At 43.7% G+C, this 22,540-nt stretch overlaps 1 protein-coding gene across 1 annotated transcript in view; it reads right to left on the bottom strand.

Annotated features, from left to right (window-relative positions):
* Positions 1–2,851: 2,851 nt before the first annotated feature.
* The window catches only part of cdh2 (cadherin 2, type 1, N-cadherin (neuronal)), a 77,710-nt gene continuing 58,021 nt past the window's right edge, over positions 2,852–22,540 (bottom strand). The window contains exons 12-16 of the mRNA XM_055944064.1: positions 21,520–21,753; positions 19,538–19,771; positions 18,075–18,214; positions 16,202–16,363; positions 2,852–4,425 (exon numbers count right to left, since the gene is read on the bottom strand). Of these exons, the coding sequence (XP_055800039.1) occupies positions 4,219–4,425; positions 16,202–16,363; positions 18,075–18,214; positions 19,538–19,771; positions 21,520–21,753 (977 nt within the window). The 3' untranslated portion in view covers positions 2,852–4,218. The remainder of the gene's footprint in view (positions 4,426–16,201; positions 16,364–18,074; positions 18,215–19,537; positions 19,772–21,519; positions 21,754–22,540) is intronic.

The following is a 22,540-nucleotide window of genomic DNA, read 5'->3' as shown; positions in this document are numbered from 1 at the left end:
AGAGGGCGGAAGAGATCGCTCTAGAGACTTTTATTGGACTCAGGTGTGTCTTATTATTTCATGATTGTGTCCCTGCTAAAAGAAGTGTGTTTTCTGTGGTCCTTTGCAGAAGCTTGAATTGTTAACTGTGTGTTTGTTTCCTGAATAAGTTTGAGACTTCATGTTTTTTTTCTTCAGGTATACTGTGATCCTGCGCCTACCGTTTCTTAGTAAAGTATTATGTTTATCCTTAACCACTGATTCCTCGTCTGGTCTCTTCACTGCACCTGCACCTTCACTCCAACCTCACCATGTCACAGCAAGCTTCTGCCACAACATGGACCCAGCATCGATCACCCAGATCCGGCATGTGGTAGCCCAACAGGGAGCACTGTTAGGATGGTAGCAAGAACAGCTCTCCCAAATCTCTGGGACCCTTCGGGCACTTGCCGAGTACCTCCAACCACGGCACGCCCCCAACCCAGGAGGAGCCAATGCCCAGGTCTCATCGCGGGTGGCCATCATACCGCTCGGGTGCTGGGATCTTGCATTCCCGGTGCAGGTTCCCTGGAGGAACCACGATGACGTCTGTAGCACTGGGTCCGCCCCTGACCAGTGGCTGACTTCGCCATTGAGTTCCGCACCCTTACCACCGAGAGTGGGTGGATTACGGAGGCACTGGTTACCGCTTTCCACCAAGGTCTGTCTAACTCAATCAAAGATAAATTGTCCATTCGGGAACTGGGAGAGGACCTCGTGTCCCTGATAACACTGACAATCAGGATTGACAACCGCACCCGGAAACGGGTGAGACAGCGCCCTTTTGACACCACTCCAACATTCCGGTTTCCTGAGCACCCCAAGCCCACTGAGCCCAGCATGGAGGATCCCATGCAGCTGGGTCGCAGACGTCTGAGCCCACAGGAGCGTGACAGGCGCATGCGCGAAGGCTGCTGCCTCTACAGCGGAGGTCTCAGCCATCTCCGTGCTACCTGCCCAGAGCTGACGGGAAACGCCAGGGCTGGCCAGGACACGGGGACCTGGGGCAGTTACGTCCCGGCTACCCAGTCACCGTCTGTTACTACCCACGACCCTCCACTGGGACAACCGTCAGCACTAGATTCAAGCCTTTGTGGACTCCTGGGCCGTGGATAATTTCATTGATCAAGACTTTGCCAGAGAGTTACAGATCCCCTGTGAGAAATGTCCCATCCCTCTGCAGATTCAAACCATCAATTGGCTCCGGTCAGGAGGAAAATCAGACCAACCCCTTTCTACAGCAGGTTAGGGTGGACCACTTTAAAACTCTTAGTTTTCTGTTGATCACTGTTCCTGAGAACCCCCTTATCCTAGGGAACCACTGGCTAGTACTACATAACCCATTAGCTTCCTGGTCCACGGGACATCTACTAGACTGGGGGTAAGGACTGTCTAAGACCCCCACCAAGAGCCTCGCTGTGTCCTCCTGCATCCCTTGAAGACCTGCATCCTGCATCCCTTGAAGATACTCTTGAAGATACCCTTGAAGAAACTCCCGAATACTTCGACCTCAGGGAGGCCTTCAGTAAGAGGCAGGCCGGCACCCTTACTCCTCATCGTCCTTATGATTGTGCCATAGAACTCCTACCCGGCACCACACCTCCCCGGGGTCGTCCCTCTGAAGCAGCAGTCATGGACAATGACACCCTGCGGGATATGTTGAATCGGTTCGTCTCTGTTTACCTCGACGACATCTTGATCTTCTCCAAGACCCTTCCGGAACAAATACGGCACATCCGGCAAGTCCTGAGACGCCTCCTGCAGAGTCAACTATATGTCAAGATAGAGAAGTGTGAGTTCAACGTATCCCAGGTTTCCGTCCTGGGTCACATTATCTCTACCGCAGGCATCCAAATGTACCCCGCAAAGATTGAGGTGGTCGCCGACTGGCTCCGTCCCACCTCACTCAAGCAAGTCCAGCGGTTCCTTGGGTTTGCCAATTTGTACAGGGGTTGTATATGCATCTTTGGTGCGGTGGCAGCACCTCTCCCGGTCCTAACCCGCAAGTCCCCAACCTGTTTTTGCTGGACCCCCGAGGCTGACAGTGCATTTTCATGGAGCTCAAGGGACTTTTCACCTCTGGACCTATCGTCATTCATCCTGATCCGACTCGTCCCTTTGTGGTGGAGGTGGACGCCTCGGACACCGGAGCAGGGGCGGTCCTTTCACAGCAGAAGGAGGAGGACAAGAAACTACACCCATGTGCCTTTCTCTCCAAGCGGTTCTGGCCAGCGGAATGCAAATACGATGTAGCTTGAATTGTTTACCGTGTGCGTTTGTTTCCTGAATGAGTTTGAGACTTAGTGTTTGTTGTTTTTTCAAGTGTACTGTGATCCTGCGGTTACCGTTTCTTAGTAAAGTATTATGTTTATCCTTAGCCTCTTCTCTGCACCTGGTCTCTTCTCTCACACTAACAGCCCACGCCTTCTTCTCAATCTTCACCACACTACGGTCTATAATGAAGAGACAGTGCACCCTGGGGATGGAATGATGGAGGAGAGAGATAAGATAGCTCTGAAAAAGTGCTGGAACCCCTGGTTTGGGGGTAGGGAAGGGAGTGTCCCTCTCCGTGTGTGTGTGGTTTCACTATCCTTGCGGGGAACAGAAGTCGGACATTCGGACAAGTGGGGACATTTCGCCGGTCCCCACAAGGACAAAGGCTATTTTAGGTTTAGAAGTTAAGGGTTAGGTTTAGGAGTTAGGGGGGAAAATAAATGTGAATGGGAATAAATTGTTTGGACAGTAAAGGACAATAAAACAAACATTGTGTGTGTGTCTGTATTTGTATGTGTGCGTGCATGTTTTTGTAAAGATTTTGAATCCTTCTATAATGAATAGATAAAAACATGCAAAAAACGTTTAATCGTTAATCCAAATTATACATATACAGGGTTCTGGATAGTAGCATTTGTTTCAGAGACTACGCTCAAAAAATAACAACAGAAAATAAGATACAATCTGTACATATTTGTGTTTACAGTGAGTTGCCAATCAGAGATGAGAACCAGAAGAACAGTAAGGCAGATGAATGGACAGAATCAACATATTCATCATCATCGTCGTCTTGGTTTAGTCAGAGTTGGGGTCAATTCCTTTTTTAAGTTAGTCAATTCAGGATGTAAAATGAAATTTCAATTCCACATTTTTCTCAAAGAGAAACATTGTGGAAAATTGGATTTGGAATTTCAATTTACTTCCTGAATTGACTGAAAATGAAATGGAAATTATCCCAACTCTGGTTTTGATCGACCACCGACCAAACCTCAGAGTATCAAAACAATATCTTTGCTACAATATATAGGACTGGTGACTCGTTTTAGTTTGCAACCAGCTGCATAAGTTAGAATGTGAAAAAAAGCTTAAAGCAAAACAAAGAAAAACACGGAAACTATCTAGAGTCTTTTATCGTTTACTGTACATGTCTTCACTCATTGATCTCAATCCAACAATGGGGAGTGTTCATCCTGTGTGTTTCCATGGCAATGATGATAGCATACACACTCAGTGACGTGTAACCCGAACACACAAACTTTCACACACTACACACACGTGGTGAAGCGTGCGTTCCTCATTTTAAACATCCGCTCTCTTACAGCCTGAAATCCCAGCAAGAGTCAGGACCTTGAAAGTCATGATGAACAGAAAACTTAAACAGAATCAAACGAATGTACAAAAAGGCACGTTTTACCCCAGTGCTTCTGTACTGTGAGATTCAAGTGTAACTGAGCGTCTTTAGCATCACTAACCGCTGCGTGAGAGCCCAGGCTCTCTCATTCACTGTTAACCACCAGTCAAAGTACCAACGGTCGGTTTCCTTCCAATGTTGTCCTCTGAGCGTTGTGTCCCTAAGCATGTGGGCGAACACTCCGCTAGCCTCATTTAGCCTGTATATTAACAGGCTAAGCTAGCAGTCACCACACAAACGTACTCGAACTGTTAGCAACCCTTAGCATGTGGTCTAACACCCCACGGAACCTCAATTATCCTCCATGCTAGCAGGCTAGGCTAGCAGTTGCCATACCAATGTACTCCATTTCGTTTCTTATCCTCTGTTCCAGTCCGCCAAAATAAAAGTCTCTTCACAACCAGCACTCCTTCAACGTCCCATGACTTAAAAAAGCCCCCCTCCACGTTCTCCCCCATCCCACCCACCAATCGCCCCTTCCCAGACCCCTCTCCGGCCCCAGCGAGGGGCTAGTCCTAGTCGTCCCCTCCGCCGTAGAGGTCTGCCAGCTTGCGGAAGCGCGGGCCCCAGTCACTGAGGTAGTCGTAGTCCTGGTCTCCGCCGGAGGAAGACGAGTGAAGGGAGCTGAGGGAGCCGGCGGTGGAGCCGCTGCCCTCATAGTCAAAAACCAGCAGGCTGTCGTAGGGGGGCGCCGTCGGGTCGTTATCAGCTGCCTTCAGACCCTGGGGAGGGGGAGAGGGGTGAGGATAGATGAGGGTTGAGAGAGAGAGAGAGACAAAATGAGAGGAGGGAGGAGAGATAAGTAAATAGAGAGAGAGTAAAGGAGAGATAGCAAGACAGAGGGGGAGACAAATAGGGAAAAAGAGAAAGAGGTAAAGGGAAAGAACAAAGAAGAAACAGAAAGAGAGAGAAAAAGCAGGAAAAAAGAGGCGGAAGAGAGAGAAATAGAGGGAGTGAGAGATATAGAATGAATAAAATATAGGTAGTAGGAGAGCAAGGGAAGAGGAGAAGAAGGAGGGGTTATGGAGGGAGGAGAGAAGAGAGCAGTATTTAGGTCAGGATGGACAGATGCTGGGTAGTCTCTCTGAGGAGATTCAGCAGATTACACACACGCACACACACACGCGCCCTACTACACCACAACTGACAGAATTTATTATAACTTTGTTTTAAAGTGTTATTATTGACTGACGTCTTGTCCTAGTGCTAAAACTAATAAAACAAATCTGATAAGCTGAAGCTCTAGACATGTTTTGGGAATTTCTGCATGCCATACCCCCAACTGTCTCCTTCATTTGATTGACTTGAGAAGGGAGGCAGTGGAGGAAGCATCGGCATGTCATTTCTGCTAGATTAAGCTGTCTAGATCAGCTCGCCATGTATGACAGCTCGCCTCATTATTCAGATCTGTGTTTGGCATAAATACCTATCCTGCCTGCCTAACCTAGTGACATACACACACTCAGCGTAGGAAGAACAACGTCATCATCAATTGAAAGACATGTATAAACCGCTCGACAAGCATGAACCTCGTCTAGATATAGATATAACCTCACATACAGTTGAAGTCGGAAGTTTACATACACCTCAGCCAAATACATTTAAACTCAGTTTGACAATTCCTGACATTTAATCCTAGTAACAATTCCCTGTCTTAGGCCAGTTAGGATCACCACTTGATTTTAAGAATGCGAAATGTCAAAATAATAGCAGAGAGAATGATTTACTTCAGCTTTTATTTCTTTCATCACATTCCCAGTGGGTCAGAAGTTTACATACACTCAATTAGTATTTGCTGGCATTGTCTATACATTGTTTAACTTGTGTCAAGCGTTTCGGGTAGCCTTCCACAAGCTTCCCACAATAAGTTGGGTGAATTTTGGCCCATTCCTCATGACAGAGCTGGTGTAACTGAGTCAGGTTTGAGGCCTCCTTGCTGGCACGCGCATTTTCAGTTCTGCCCACACATTTTCTATGGGATTGAGGTCAGCGCTTGTGATGGCCACTCCAATACCTTGACTTTGTTGTTCTTAAACCATTTTGCCACAACTTTGGAAGTATGCTTGGGGTCATTGTTAATTTGGAAGACCCATTTGCGACCAAGCTTTAACTTCCTGACTGATGTCTTGAGATGTTGCTTCAATATATCCACATCATTTTCCTCCCTCATGATGCCATCTATTTTGTGAAGTGCACCAGTCCCTCCTGCAGCAAAGCATTCCCACAACATGATGCTGCCACCCCTGTGCTTCACGGTTGGGATGGTGTTCTTCAGCTTGCAAGCCTCCCCCTTTTTCCTCCAAACATAACGATGGTCATTATGGCCAAACAGTTCTATTTTTTTTTTCATCAGACCAGAGGACATTTCTCCAAAAAGTAGGATCTTTGTCCCCAAGTGCAGTTGCAAACTGTAGTCTGGCTTTTTTTTATGGCGGTTTTGGAGCAGTGGCTTCTTCCTTGCTGAGCGGCCTTTCAGGTTATGTCGATATAGGACTCGTTTTACTGTGGATATAGATTCATTACATTACATTTAAGTCATTTAGCAGACGCTCTTATCCAGAGCGACTTACAAATTGGAAAGTTCATACATATTCATCCTGGTCCCCCGTGGGAATTGAACCCACAACCCTGGCGTTGCAAGCGCCATGCTCTACCAACTGAGCCACACTCCAGCATCTTCACATGGTCCTTTGCTGTTGTTCTGGGATTGATTTGCACTTTTCACACCAAAGTACGTTCATCTCTAGGCGACAGAATTCGTCTCCTTCCTGAGTGGTATGGCGGCTGCGTGGTCCCATGGTGTTTATACTTGCGTACTATTGTTTGAACAGATGAACGTGGTACCTTCAGGTGTTTGGAAATTGCTCACAAGGATGAACCAGACTTGTGGAGGTCTACAATTTTTTTCTGAGTTCTTGGCTGATTTCTTTGGATTTTCCCATGATGTCAAGCAAAGAAGCACTGAGTTTGAAGGTAGGCCTTGAAATACATCCACAGGTACTCCTCCAATTGACTCAAATTATGTCAATTAGCCTATCAGAAGGTTCTAAAGCCATGACATCATTTTTGGGAATTTTCCAAGCTGTTTAATGGCACAGTCAACTTAGTTTATGTAAACTTTTGACCCACTGGAATTGTGATACAGTGAATTATAAGTGAATTATAATATGTCTGTAAACAATTGTTGGAAAAAGTATTTGTGTCATGCACAAAGTAGATGTCCGAACCGACTTACCAAAACTATAGTTTGTTAACAAGAAATTTGTGGAGTCGTTGAAAAATGAGTTTTAATGACTCCAACCTAAGTGTATGTAAACTTCCGACTTCAACTGTAAGTATTCAGACCCTTTACTCAGTACTTTGTTGAAGCACCTTTGACAGCGATTACAGTCTCCTTGGGTATGACGCTGCAATCTTGACACACCTGTATTTGGGGAGTTTCTCCCATTGTTCTCTGCAGATCCTCTCAAGCTCTGTCAAGTTGGATGGGGAGCGATGCTGCACAGCTATTTTCAGGTCTCTCCAGAGATGTTGGATCAGGTTCAAGTCCGGGCTCTGGCATGGCCCCTCAAGGACATTCAGAGACTTTTCCCAAAGCCACTCCTGTTGTGTCTTGGCTGTGTGCTTAGGGTCGTTGTCCTGTTGGAAGGTAAACCTTTGCCCCAGTCTGAGGTACTGAGAGCTCTGGAGTAGGTTTTCATCAAGGATCTCTCTGTACTTTGCTCCGTTCATCTTTCCCTCAAAAAACATCCCCACAGCATGATAGTGCCACCACCATGCATCCCTGTAGGGATGGTATTGGCCAGGTGATGAGCAGTGCCTGGTTTCCTCAAGATGTGACGCTTGGCATTCCAGCCAAAGAGTTCAATCTTGGTTTCATCAGACCAGGGAATCTTGTTTATCATGGTCTAAGAATAATTACTTTTGGCAAACTCCAAGTGGGCTGTCACAAGCCTTTTACTGAGGAGTGTCTTCCGTCTGGCCACTCTATCATAAAGACCTGATTGGTGGAGTGGTGCAGAGATGGTTGTCCTTCTGGAAGATTCACCCATCTCCAGAAGAACTCTGGAGCTCTGTCACAGTGACCATCAGGTTCTTGGTCACCTCCCTGACCAAGGCCCTTCTCCCCTGGTTGCTCAGTTTGGCCGGGCGGCCAGCTCTAGGAAGAGTTTTGGTGGTTCCAAACTTCTTCCATTTACGAAGGATGGAGGCCACTGTGTTATTGGGTATCTTCAATGCCGCAGAAATGTTTTGGTACCCTTTCCCAGATCTGTGCCTTAACCTTTCACGAGTATCTACCCCGGGTCCGGGAGCACCCCCCACCCCCCCACACTGAGTAGCATAGCCTAGCATAGCGTCACAATTAAATAGTAGCATCTAAATATCATTAAATCACAAGTCCAAGACACCTAATGAAAGATACAGATCTTGTGAATAAAGCCACCATTTCAGATTTTTAAAATGTTTTACAGGGAAGACAAAATATGTAAATCTATTAGCTAACCACGTTAGAATGAGAATGAAGAATGAGTTCTGTTCCACTCAGAGACAAAATTCCAACGCCTATAGAAACTAGAGAGTGTTTTCTATCCAATGATAGTAATAATATGCATATTGTACGAGCAAGAATTTAGTAGGAAGCCGTTTAATCTGTAATGCAATTATGCTAATGAGAAAACAGCACCCCCTGTAGTCGCAAGAAGTTAACACAATCCTGTCTAGGAGCTCTACGAACAATTCCTTTGACCTCATGGCTTGGTTTTTGCTCTGACATGCACTTTCAACTGATGGATCTTATGTAGACAGGTGTTTGACTTTCCAAATCATGTCCAATCAATTACATTTACCACAAGTGGTCAAACGTAACAGGATGCACCTGAGCTCAATTTCGAGTCTCATAGCAAAGGGTCTGAATATAATGTCATACATTTTAGAATAAGGCTGTAACGTAATAAAATGTGGAAAAAGTCAAGGGGTCTGAATACTTTCCGAATGCACTGTATTACTCACTAATGTTTGGTCCCTGGACAATAAAGTAGACAAGCTTAGGGCGAACATCTCCTTCCAGAGAGAATCAGGGATTGTAACATACTCTGTTTCAAGGATTCATGCCTCTCTCCGGATATACTGTCCCCGTCCATACAGCCAGCTGGGTTCTCAGTACATCGCACAGACAGGAATAAAGAGCTCTCCCGGAAATAGAAAAGTGGAGGTTTCATGATTAACTACTCATGGTGTGACTGTGGTAACGTACAGGAATTCAAGTCCTATTGTTCAACCAACCTTGAATACCTCACAATCAAATGCCAAACTTCGTCACAACCATGTATATTCACCCTCAAGACGATACCACAAAAGTTCTCAAAAACTAACTACACTGAACTTTGTGCAAACTAGAAAACGCATATCCTGAGGACGCATTTATTGAAGCTGGGGATTTTAATAAAGCAAATCTGAGGAAAACGCTACCGGAGATTTACCAACACATTGATTGCGCTACTCGCGCATCAAAAACTCTCGACCATTGGGACGGCTACAAGGCCCTCCCCCGCCCTCCCTTCGACAAATAAGATCACGCCTCCATTCTACGTCTCCCTTCCTATGGGCAGAAACTCAAACAGGAAGTACCCGTGGTAAGGACTGTTCAAAAGCTGGTCTGACCAATCTGAATCCATGCTTCAAGATTGTTTTGATCATGAAAAACATTGACGTATACACTGACACAGTGATTGTGTTCATCAGAAAGTGTATAGGAGATGTTGTTCCCACCATTCCCTATCCAAACCAAAAACCGTGGATAGATGGCATCACTCATGCAAAACTAAAAGCGTGACCACCTGTATTTAACCATGGCAAGGTGATTGGGAATATGGTTGAGGACAAACAGTCCAGTTATGCTCTCTGTAAGGCAATAAAACAGCCAAAACGTCATTAGAGACAAAGTAGAATCGCAATTCAATGGCTCAGACACGAGACATATGTGGCAGGGACTTCAGACAATCACGGATTATAAAACCAAAACTAGCCCCGTTGTGGACACATGCGTGCGTGAATGCATGTGTTTGTATGTGTGTGCATGTGTGTGTGTGTCATTGCGTGTTTATCTAAGTAGTTACATTTTTCTTCTCTTTTGAGGAGCCACAGGTGAATTAACTCTAAACAGTGAACAGTGTGGTTTAACTTACCACTTCTCTCTCCCGCTTCCGGGATCCTCCTCATCAAAAAAGCTGACTAGCATAGCCTAGCTTAACGGGACAGGGATATCATATAATATAATTTTCATGAAATCACAAGTCCAATACAGCAAATGAAAGATAAACAGCTTGTGAATCCAGCCATCATTTCCGATTTTTAAAATGTTTTACAGCGAAAACACAATATGTATTTCTATTAGCTAACCACAATAGCCAAACACACAACCCCATATTTTCACCATGTTTCTACCGCATAGGTAGCTTTCACAAAACCGACAAAATAGAGATAAAATTTGTCACTAACCAAGAAACAACTTCATCAGATGACAGTCTTATAACATGTTATACAATAGATTTATGTTTTGTTCGAAAATGTGCATATTTGAGGTATAAATCATAGTTTTACATTGCAGCTACCATCAAAAATATCACCAAAGCAGCCAGAATAATTACAGAGAGCAACGTGAAATACCTAAATACTCATCATAAAACATTTATGAAAAATACATGGTGTACAGCAAATGAAAGATAAATATCTTGTGAATCCAGAAAATATTTCAGATTTTTTAAGTGTTTTACAGCGAAAACACAATATAGAATTATATTAGTTTACCACAATAGCCAAACACACAAACACATTTATTCACCGGAAAGGGTAGCTTTCGCAAAAACCAGCAAAAGATATAAAATGAATCACTAACCTTGAACAAATTCATCAGATGACAGTCTTATACATTATACATTGTGAATACGTAGCATCGATTCACCAGAATCTCCAGAGATATTTTGGACACTCACCTAATCTGACCAAAGAACTCATCATAAACTTTACATAAAAATACTTGTGGTATGGCAAATGAAAGATACACTGGTTCTTAATGCAACCGCTGTGTTAGATTTTTTAAAATAACTTTACCATAACATACAGCTTGCGTTATTGCAAGACAGCGCTCACCAAAACGGCGGAGAATAGGACTCAACATTTTACACAGAAATACGAAATAACATCATAAATGTTTTCTTACTTTTGTTGAGCTTCCATCAGAATGTTGTACAAGGAGTCCTTGGTCCAGAATAAATCGTTGTTTGGTTTTAGAATTTCCATTTCTTCTGTCGAATTAGCAACCTTGGCTAGCCATGTGGCGCGAACATGCCCATCAACTCTTGGCGCAAAGAACGGAAAATTCCAAAAGTCCCAATAAACATTGAATAAACTGATAAAACCCGGTTGAAAAAAACTACTTTATGATGTTATTATCACATGTATCAAATAAAATCAGAGCCGGAGATATTCGCCGTGTATACGTAACGCTTTTCAGAAGCCAATGTCGAGCTCCGCGGCGCGCCTTGGTAGACAAAGAATTCCTGACCTGCCACTCCAAAAGCTCTTGTTTGGCCTCAGATCAAGCTAGACACCCAATTCCACCTTCCACTGCCTGTTGACATCTAGTGGAAGGCGTATGAAGTGCATGCATATCGATAAATATAAGGCAATTGAATAGGCAGGCCCTAAAACAGAGCCTCGTTTTCAGATTTTTCACTTCCCGCATGGAAGTTTGCTGCAAAATGAGTTCTGTTTTACTCACAGACATAATTCAAACAGTTTTAGAAACTTCTGAGTGTTTTCTATCCAATAGTAATAATATAATGCATATTGTATGATCTAGAAAAGAGTACGAGGCCGTTTCATTTGGGCACGATTTTTTCCAAAGTGAAAACAGCGCCCCCCTATTGACAAGAAGTTTTAACGTGATTGTCTCATACAGTACTGGTCAAAAGTTTGAACACACCTACTCATTCCAGGGTGTTTCTCTATTTTTACCCTTTGCCTTGACAGCTTTGCACACACTTGGCATTCTCTCAACCAGCTTCACCTAGAATGCTTTTCCAACACTTGATTTCCCACATATGCTGAGCACTTGTTGGCTGCTTTTCCTTCACTCTGCGGTCATCTGATGCAGAACTCCATCACTTGCTTTCTTGGTCAAATAGCCCTTACACAGCCTGGAGGTGTGTTGGGTCATCGTCCTGTTGAAAAACAAATGATAGTCCCACCAAGCACAAACCAGATGGGATGGCAAATCGCTGCAGAATGCTATGGTAGCCATGCTGGTTAAGTGTGCCTTGAATTCTAAATAAATCACGGAGAGTGTCACCAGCAAAGCACCATAACATCTCCTCCTCCATGCTTCACGGTGGGAACCACACAAGTGGAGATCATCCGTTCACCTACTATGTGTCTCACAAAGATACGGAGGTTGAAACCAAAAATCTCAAATTTGGACTCATCAGACCAAAGGACAGATTTCCACCGGTCGAATGTCCATTGCTCGTGTTTCTTGGCCCAAGCAAGTCTCTTCTTCTTATTGGTGTCCTTTAGTAGTGGTTTCTTTGCGGCAATTCGACCATGAAGGCCTGATTTATGAAGGCCTGAGTCTCCTCTGAACAGTTGATGTTGAGATGTGTCTGTTGAAACCTCTTGACGCTAGGGGTCAGATTATTTTTCATTTTTTAAATAACGTTCCCAAGGTAAACAGACTATTTCTCAGGTCCAGATCGTAGAATATGCATATAATTTACAGATTAGGATAGAAAACACTCCAAAGTTTCCAAAACTGTCAAATATATTGTCTGTGAGTACAACAAAACTGATTCTGCAGGCAAAAACCTGAGGAAATCTTACCCGGAAGTGATTTATTTTTATTTTTAAATCTGTGTTTCCTTGCCCATCTTTCTTCCATTTAAAGGGGTATCAACCAGATTCCCTTTCCAATGGCTTCCTCAGGCTGTGTCCAGGCTTTAGACATAGTTTCAGGCTTTTATTTTGAAAAATTAGAAAGGGAATTTCTTCCACCTCACAGAACTTGAGGTACGAACAAATTTCATGTTCCGGAGAAAGTATAAAAGATCGGTGAAGAATCCAGCTACAAACTGGTCCGTTTGTTACAACTTGGGGAAGCTCATGGGAGATGGTGCGGCCACATTACCATAACGCTGTTTATATAATAGCCTCAGATATGAGGTTCACATCTAATTGTTGTATAATATGAATGAGTATGATACTGTTTGTAAAATTGTGTAATATGATTTTGGACTGTTTAATGAAGGAAAATACAATTCCCTTTTGATTTGAACTAAATCAGACGACCGCCCCTGAGCCCAGTTAGGGTCAGGCATCCTGGGACAGCCCCTTTTCTGCAATTCCAAATAAAACCCAACTTTGAGAAATTATCACCAGACCATGTTTCTCTCAATCACGGGAGGACAAAGGTTGTAGACCATTGCTGAATCTTTTAACCATACCACGTGGTTAAACTCTTAGACTATCGATACCGACAGAATAAGAACAAGTCTTTGATATTAATTACTAGTCTGCAGCTAGGAATTCGGTATCATTGAACGCGAAGAACGACAACCGCCGAAACATCCATTCTACAACAACACAAATGAATGTCACTCTGAACTACCTACAACAGAGAGAGAGAGAGAGAGAGAGGACGGTAACTCTCCAACAGAAACTAACTTTTCAACAGCGATCAAGATGACACACTGAGCGTAAATATATATATTGATTGCAATTGTTCCCGAATGAGTGAGCGTTCATGTGTAAAGGATTAGCATTTCAATTGTTATAATTATTAACTCTGTAGTGACTTCTTAGTCAACCCCCACTTTTTGTCTAACAAGCCGCCATGCCGGTTTAGCCCACTAGGGCACATTCTCCTATCATTTCTTGTAACCATTTTTACTTTATTTGTTTGTTTATGCATTTCTGTGAATTACTTAGTTAGTAATAAATAAATGATTTAAGACAATTGATGTATGGATGACTCATAGTGAAGACTGGGTTCGTGCAGATAAACAACAATGTACAACGTTTGGAATGAGACTAACGTGAGGTAAAGTAAATAATTAATTAATTAAGAAGACTATTGATCAGATCTGAAAATATCTGAAAGGTTATATTGGGAAATTATAACTTTGTGATTTTCCTTGGTGCCCCGACTTCCTAGTTAATTACAGTTACATGATTATTCAGTTTAATCGCGTAATACTAATTACAGGAATCTTTGATAAAAACGAAGTCTTCAATTTAATGATAGTAAAGACACGACACTGCACTTGAAGAAACTTTCAGTTCTTGAAATTTCCCGGATTGACTGACCTTCATGTCGTAAGTAATGATGGACTGTCGTTTCTCTTTGCTTATTTGAGCTGTTCTTTCCATTATATGGAATTGGTATTTTACGAAAAAGGGCTATCTTCTGTTTACTACCCATACCATGTCCCAACACAACTGATTGGCTCAAACGCATTAAGAAGGAAAGAAATTACAGAAATGAACTTTTAACAAGGCACACATGTTAATTGAAATGCATTCCAGGTGACTACCTCATGAATCTGGTTCAGAGAATGCCAAAGCTGTCATCAAGGCAAAGTGTGGCTACTTTGAAGAATCTCAAATATAAAATATATTTGGATTTGTTTCACAATTTTTGGTGACTACATGATTCCATGTGTTATTTCATAGTTTTGATGTCTTCACTTTTATTCTATAATGTAGAAAATAGTAAAAATAAAGAAAATATATATATACATACTCCCAGAATCCGATGTTGCTTGTCCTCATGTTTTAAAATGTCTTAATAGATTGTGTACTGTTAGATATTACTGCATTGTTGGAAAGGGAAAGGGGGATACCTAGTCAGTTGTACAACTGAATGCATTCAACTGAAATGTGTCTTCTGCATTTAACCCAACCCCTCTGAATCAGAGAGGTGCAGGGGGCTGCCTTAATCGATATCCACATCTTCGGTGCCCGGGGAACAGTGGGTTAACTGCCTTGCTCAGGGGCAGAACGACAGATTTTTACCTTGTCAGCTCAGGGATTCGATCCAGCAACCTTTCGGTTAATGGCCCAACGCTCTAATCGCTAGGCCTGAATACTTACCAAAATCACTGAATGCAAATAGATTATTCAAGTGGTTGGGCATTTCAACACATAAATGTTTCTTAAAAAACTAGAAGAGAAGTAGTCACATCTCATTTTATTGGTCGCATAAACATATTTAGCAGATGTTATTGCGGGTGTAGCTAAAGGCCTTTATTCGTATCTCTGGGAGACTAGTCAGGATCGAGGGAAAGATGAACAGAGCAAAGTACAGAAAAATCCTTGATGAAAACCTGCTCCAGTGCGCTCAGGACCTCAGACTTAAGCCCACAGCCAAGACAATTCAGGAGTGGCTTCGGGAAAAGTCTCTGAATGTCGAGTGGCCCACCCAGAGCCCGGACTTGAACCAGATTAAACATCTCTGGAGAGACCTTAAAATAGCTGTGCAGCAACGCTCCCCATCCAACCTGACAGAACTTGAGAGGATCTGCAGAGAAGAATGGGAGAAACTCCTCAAATACAGGTGTGCCAAGCTTGTAGCATCACAAGTCTGTTACAGACTCGAGTCTGTAATCGCTGCCAAAGGTACTTCAACAAAGTACTGATTAAAGGGTCTGAATAGTTATGTAAATGTTATATTTCAGTTTGTTTTGCAAAAATGTTTTTGCTTCGTCAATATGGGGTATTGTGTGTAGATTGATGAGGGAAAAAAACACAAATTGAATCAATTTTAGAATAAGGCTGTAATGTAACAACATGTGGGAAAGGTGAAGGGGTAAGAATAAGAATATGTTTATACAATATGATAGTGTCTAAATAGTATTTTTTATTTGTCTCTTGGTGCCTTTCCAATATTTAACTTTTGATTTTATTTTGAATGTAATGTAATAGCTCATGTTGTTGTGTATAGCTGTTCTGTACTTTGTCATGTATGTGTATGTTTCATGTGGACCCCAGGAAGAGTAGCTAAACTAAACCTTAAAATAGCCAGCCGGGCCTGCCCATGTCTGTACCACGCTAATCTGCACTGTTAGAAAAGCTAATTAAGAATTACACATAGAGACATGGATGCTCCCTCTCTTTCTGTGTCACACAGTGAGTCAGATACACACACACAAGTCACACAGTCACGCACACACAAGCATAAACACAATCTCATGCACATAGTTTCACACACACAGTTTCACACAATGACACACATGCAAGCAAGCACACTAATGATCACACACACACACACACACACACACACACACACACACACACACACACACACACACACACACACACACACACACACACACACACACACACACACACACACACACACACACACACACACACACACACACACACACACACACACACACAACACCCACTCCCCCAACAGAAAAAACACACACAATCCATAACTACCTCATGGATGAAGTCTCCTATATCTCCTGGGTGGGGTGCAGCAGAGCGGAGGGGGTACAGGTGGTCCTGGTGGAGGGGTCTCTCGTCCATACGCCTGATTCCCACCTTTACCATCTCTGGCTCCAAAGCATCGGGCTGCTGCAGCTGGCTCAGGTCATAGTCCTGGATAGTGGGGGATAGAGAGATGTGGGGAAAAGAGAGAGAGAGGGTTGAGGGAGGGAGAGAGGGAGGGAGGAGAGAGGGGTGTGGAGGGAGAGAGGGATAGAGAGGAATAGTAGTTCACGGTGGGTACTACAAATGTGGCGATCATCCGTTCCCCTACCATGTGTCTCACAAAGAAACGGCGGTTGGAACCAGAGTGAGTGAGACAGAGAGAGCGAGAGAGAGCGAGAGAGAGAGAGAGAGAGAGAGAGAGAGAGAGAGAGAGAGAGAGAGAGAGAGAGAGAGAGAGAGAGAGAGAGAGAGAGAGAGAGAGAGAGAGAGAGAGAGAGAGAGAGAGAGAGAGAGAGAGAGAGAGAGAGAGAGAGAGAGAGAGAGAAAGAGAGAGAGATAGAAGGTTAAGAGATATGTCCTCTGATCCTTTCTACTTTTGAATGGAGTGTCTGATTCATTGATGAATCATCCGGAAACACATGATGAAACATCAATCTCCAGGGGAGATGGACTAAATGACCCTTTTCAGGGACAATAAAACCTGGTCATGTAACCACCTTGGACATTGTTCACTGCAATAGCTAACCACTGAAACGGTTTCAGGGAGAGCTGTGAATGCCACAATAACATGAAGGACAGAGAGAACAGGAGAGGAGGAGAGGAAATGGTGGGATAAATACAGATGGGTTTGTCCCTGGCCTTGGTTATATTGTTATTTTCCAGACAGAGGAGAAGAGGACCAGGCTGAGTCCCCAATGGCATTCTCTTTATTCTGCACTATCTTTGATCAGTGCCCATAGGCTCTGGTCAAAAGTATGGCATTGTATATGGAATAGGGTGCCATTTGTGATGCAGACACAGCCATCTCTACAGCCAGCCAAGGAGCCATTGTAACTGGAGAAAAGCTTGCCATGCTCAATATTTGATACCAGGATGGCAGGCTAGGTTCACAAAAATCGGATGAAATTGTATTAGCACTTCAAAACGTAACATGTGCAGTGAGGGTGCGTGTTTTTCATTTGGGAGGCGGTACTGTAACTGTATGCCTGGCTGTCTTTGTGTCAGAGAGGCCAAATTACATCCTAATACGTTTATAGTGCACTACTTTTGACCAGAACCCATAGGGATGCAACCTCCGCCATTGGCCTCAGTGTAGCACCAGAGAGCCAGACCGCGTGACTGCTCCTGTAGCTGTCCCCGGCCTAGCCATGCCCCATAACCCCTCCCTACTAGGAGTTCCAGACAGACATTACTAATCCATCCCACAGCAGGGGGGGTGATCATGGGGAACTAGCCAATCCACTCTCCAACAGTTAATTTCCCAGCACTGCCGATTCCCCGATGCAACAGCGGGAGGGAGGGGAGTACCATCCATCGCAGTGAAAGATGGCCTCTCGCCCTAACCCCTACCTCCCATGCCATCACCATGGCGATAAATGTTTATCACCCCCTCTCAGAGCTCAATTAATATCCAATGACTGGTTGGTTAGGTCCTACAACCGCCAATGTTACAGTCCCTCGGTGTGTGTGTATCTGTGTGTCTGTGTGGCTATGCTACCATTATGCTAATGCTATCAGCGTGATAATTGTGCGTGCGTATGTTCATACATGTGTGCGTGCGTGTGTTCATACATGTGTGCGTGTACCTGGTACTCCTGTGTATGTGTGTGAGTCCGTCCATCAGTGTGTGCGTCCATCTGTGTTTGTGTGCTTACTCTACCTGGTCCTCCTCTCCTCCTCCCTCTTCGTCGTACTTCAGTATGTTGTCTCTGACATCGTCCTCCGGGTCGATCAGCAGCTGCTTGGCCTGACGTTCCTTATCCCTCCTCTTCATCCACATCACAAAGAACAACACCATCACTACACAGACAGACAGACAGACAGACAGACAGACAGAGAGAGAGAGAGAGAGAGAGAGAGAGAGAGAGAGAGAGAGAGAGAGAGAGAGAGAGAGAGAGAGAGAGAGAGAGAGAGAGAGAGAGAGAGAGAGAGAGAGAGAGAGAGAGAGAGAGAGAGAGAGAGAGAGAGAGAGAGAGAGAGAGAGAGAGGAGTGGATAATTAGAACTTCACCACCATTTAATTTGATCAGTTTAAATGTGATATCAGCACTAGTGCACATTGCATCAAAGGCCCCATTTACACTACATTTGCTTAACCGAGAGAGAGCAATGAGGGGGGGAAGAAGAAAGAGGGGGAAGAAGAAAGAGGGGGAAGGAGGCAGGGGCAGTGTAGAAGAAAATAGAAAGAAGGTAAGAATGAATACCTATAAACAGACGATATGCAGTTTTAGTTTTAATTCAACCATATTTCTCTGCCATGTAAAGAGAATCAGGGGAGTAGTTTTAAAGCTTGACGGGAGCTTGATCAGTGATTGCCTGGTTTGATCCACATAATCTGGGCGGATTTTCAGAGATTGACTGAGAGGAGGGGGTGGGGAGGCTGGGTGGTAGGTGGGCGAGGCTGGGGGAGGATGGTGGTGGAGGGCTGTCAAGAGGCTGTCGTGAGGAGGGTTCTATGCAGTGGGGGAGGGGTACTTATCTCCTAAAGGGGGGTGCTTAAGTTTGGGGAAGGCGGATTTAAGGATAGCTTTTAATGTAGCTACTGTAATCTACTGTAGCTGCTGTCTGGGAAGAGCAGCAGGGTGGCCAAACGTTTACAGTACCAGTCAATAGTTTGGACACACCAACTCATTCCAGGGTTTTTCTTTATTTTTTCTATTTTCTACATTGTAAACAATAGTGAAGTCATCAAAACTATGAAATAACACATATGAAATCATGCAGAAACCAAAAAAGTGTTAAACGAATTAAAATATATTTCCTATTTGAGATTCTTCAAAGTAGCAACCCTTTGCCTTGATGACAGCTTGGCACACTCTTGGCATTCTCTCAACCAACGTCATGTGGTAGTCACCTGGAATACTTTTCCAACAGTCTTGAAAGAGTTCCCACGTATGCTGAAAATATATTTTGATTTGTTTAACACTTTTTTGGTGACCTCATGATTCCATATGTGTTATTTCATAGTTTTGATGTCTTCACTATTATTCTACAATGTAGAAATAGTACAAATAAAGAAAAACCCTGGAATGAGTAGGTGTGTCCAAACTTTTGACTGGTACTGTACATAGATTATGTTCTGTAGCTATAAGATGTGTGTGTGCCTGCATACAACCTGACTGACCTAGCATTATGATGATACAGATGAGGATGGCGATGATGGCTCCAGTGCCCAGGCCTGCTGCGATGATGCGTTCCATGTCCACACAATCTCCATGGTGATCACACTGACACACCTTGACCCTCAGGTAGGATGTATTGGACATGGGCAGGTTGCCTGAGTCTGTGATGATGATTGGAACCTCGTAGATACCACTCTCCAGAAAACCTATCCGCAGCCTGATCTGAGCATATTCACCTGGGATTGAGAGAGAGAGAGAGAGAGAGAGAGTGAGTTAGGATAAGAGAGAGTTAGGGTAAGAGAGAGTTAGGGTAAGAGAGAGAGAGAGAGAGTTAGGGTAAGAGAGAGAGAGAGAGTTAGGGTAAGAGAGAGAGAGAGAGAGAGAGAGAGTGAGTTAGGGTAAGAGAGAGTTAGGGTAAGAGAGAGAGAGAGAGAGAGAGAGAGTTAGGGTAAGAGAGAGAGAGAGAGAGAGAGTGAGTTAGGGTAAGAGAGAGTTAGGGTAAGAGAGAGTTAGGGTAAGAGAGAGTTCGGGTAAGAGAGAGAGAGAGAGAGAGAGAGAGAGAGAGAGAGAGAGAGAGAGAGAGAGAGAGAGAGAGAGAGAGTGAGTTAGGGTAAGAGAGAGTTAGGGTAAGAGAGAGTTAGGGTAAGAGAGAGAGAGAGAGTTAGGGTGGCGGAGTAAGAGAGAGAGAGTTAGGGAGGGAGGCGGAGTAAGAGCGAAATAAAGAGACGGGATAGACAGGGAATGAGGGAGAGAGAAAAAGAGAGACAGAGAGAGAAGTCAGGTTACCACTAGAAGTCTAGAAGTCAGGTTACCACTAGAAGTCAGGTTACCACAAGAAGTCTTGAAGTCAGGTTACCACTAGAAGTCAGGTTACCACTAGAAGTCTAGAAGTCAGGTTACCACTAGAAGTCAGGTTACCACTAGAAGTCTAGAAGTCAGGTTACCACTAGAAGTCAGGTTACCACTAGAAGTCTAGAAGTCAGGTTACCACTAGAAGTCAGGTTACCACTAGAAGTCTAGAAGTCAGGTTACCACTAGAAGGCTACAGGTTTTATTTTTTATTATTCTCATTATTATTATTTGTTGTAATTGCTGTTAATATTATTATCACTATTAACAATACATTATTATTGCTTCACCACTAACAGTCTAGTATATTTCTGTCTTATTTGACCATCGTTGTTATACACTAAGTGTACATAACATTAGGAACGCCTTCCTAATATTGATTTGTACCCCCTTTTGCCCTCAGAACAGCCTCAATTCATCAGGACATGGACTCTACAAGAAGTCAAAAGCATTCGACAGGGATGCTGGCCCATGTTGACTCAAATGCTTCCTACAGTTGTGTCAAGTTGGCTGGATGTCCTTTGGGTGGTGGACCATTCTTGATACACACAGGAAACGGTTGAGCGGGGAAAACCCAGCATCGTTCCAGTTCTTGACACGCTCAAGCCGGCACCTACTACCATACCCCGTTCAAAGGCATTAAATCTTTTGTCTTGCACATTCACCCTCTGAATGGCATACATTACAAGCCATGTCTCAATTGTCTCAAGGCTTATAAATACTTCTTTAACCTGTCTCCTCCCATTCATCTATATTGATTGAAGTGGATTTAAGAAGTGACATCAATAAGGGATCATAGCTTTCATCCGGATTCACCTGGTCAGTCTGTCATGGAAAGAACAGGTGTTCCTAACGTTTTGTACACTCAGCTTAAGTGTTTACTTTGGCAATGTACGTTTTTTACTTTTCATGTCAATTAAGACTTTTACATGTCAGTATATTGAATTGAATTGAGAGAGAGTAATATAGGGAAGGTGAGAGAAAGAAAGAGACATAGCGAGATGGGGAACAATTTTGAACAAGTTATTTTGTCATGGCAATAAAGCATTTTTGAATTTCATTGAAGGCAATAGAGTAATGTAGTGACAGGGAGTAGAAGAAAGACAGGAAAGATAAAACACAGACACACACTAACCATTGAGGCGTGTGAGGGTCCAGTTTCGTCGTGCGTCTGCTGGCCGGTTGGCCAGTTCGAAGGCAAAGGGGCCGGCGTTAGGGGTCAGATCGGGGTCGCTGGCGGTGATGTTGATGGCGTTGGGCTCAGGCTTCTCACACATCTCCACTTCCGGAGGGAAGACATGAGGAGCATTGTCGTTTATGTCTAAAAGGTACATCTGTAACGTACCCGTACCACTGGCAGGGGGAATGCCTGAGAGAGGATGGAGGGATGGAGAGAGAGAAGGAGAGACCAGTGAGATAAGCAAAGAGGAGAAAAAGGCCCCTTAGATAGGAAGGAATATTACAAAAAATTACAAAAAGGCAACCTGTTTGGTGCAACATAGATACTGTACTGAACTATTTATACGTTGAGAAGTGATACCAGGGGTTGGAACCGGTTCAGAGAACAGAACTGATTTTTCTTTTCAAGGAAAAGAAACCGATCCCGGAACGAAAGTGATCCATACTGTTCCGGAACAGAACCGTTATTTTAAATGCATGGGAACTGGCTAATAATATTATTTTACGTTCCAGCCATCTATTACAACAACAAAACCAACTAAGCGCCAAGGCAAAGCCCTCACTCTGTCACTCAAAAACTTATTCCAGTGTCTGCCTGCAAGCGAAAAATATTTGCCTGTGCGTGTTTAGGCTACCTTCCCCTCCCCCCTCCGAAGCATAGGCTACTGACTGTACTAACGTTACATTCATGCTTGATTCAGGAGATAGTGAGCCTGATTTTTATTAGCTGTAGAATAATGGATTCACTTTTTCAATGCTAGTTAAGGATACAACAGGCCTAGTTATCATGTTTCACGTTGGATTTATTAACTACAAAAAGGTAAGACGTGTTTTTAATTCTGGTACCACTCTGCACACTCAAGCTTGTTAGCTATCTCAAGCTATGTCAAAGGACATTCAAAGTTACTCCATAGAAGCCGCTCCTCCTAGGTATAATTCTGTGGACCTAATTCATATAATGCATGTCATAACAAGAT

Source organism: Salvelinus fontinalis, chromosome 14 (genome assembly GCF_029448725.1).
Source record: "Salvelinus fontinalis isolate EN_2023a chromosome 14, ASM2944872v1, whole genome shotgun sequence".
Lineage (NCBI taxonomy): Eukaryota > Metazoa > Chordata > Actinopteri > Salmoniformes > Salmonidae > Salvelinus > Salvelinus fontinalis.
The sequence above is the reverse complement of the archived record's forward strand: the minus strand, read 5'-3'. Positions and strand labels throughout refer to the sequence as shown.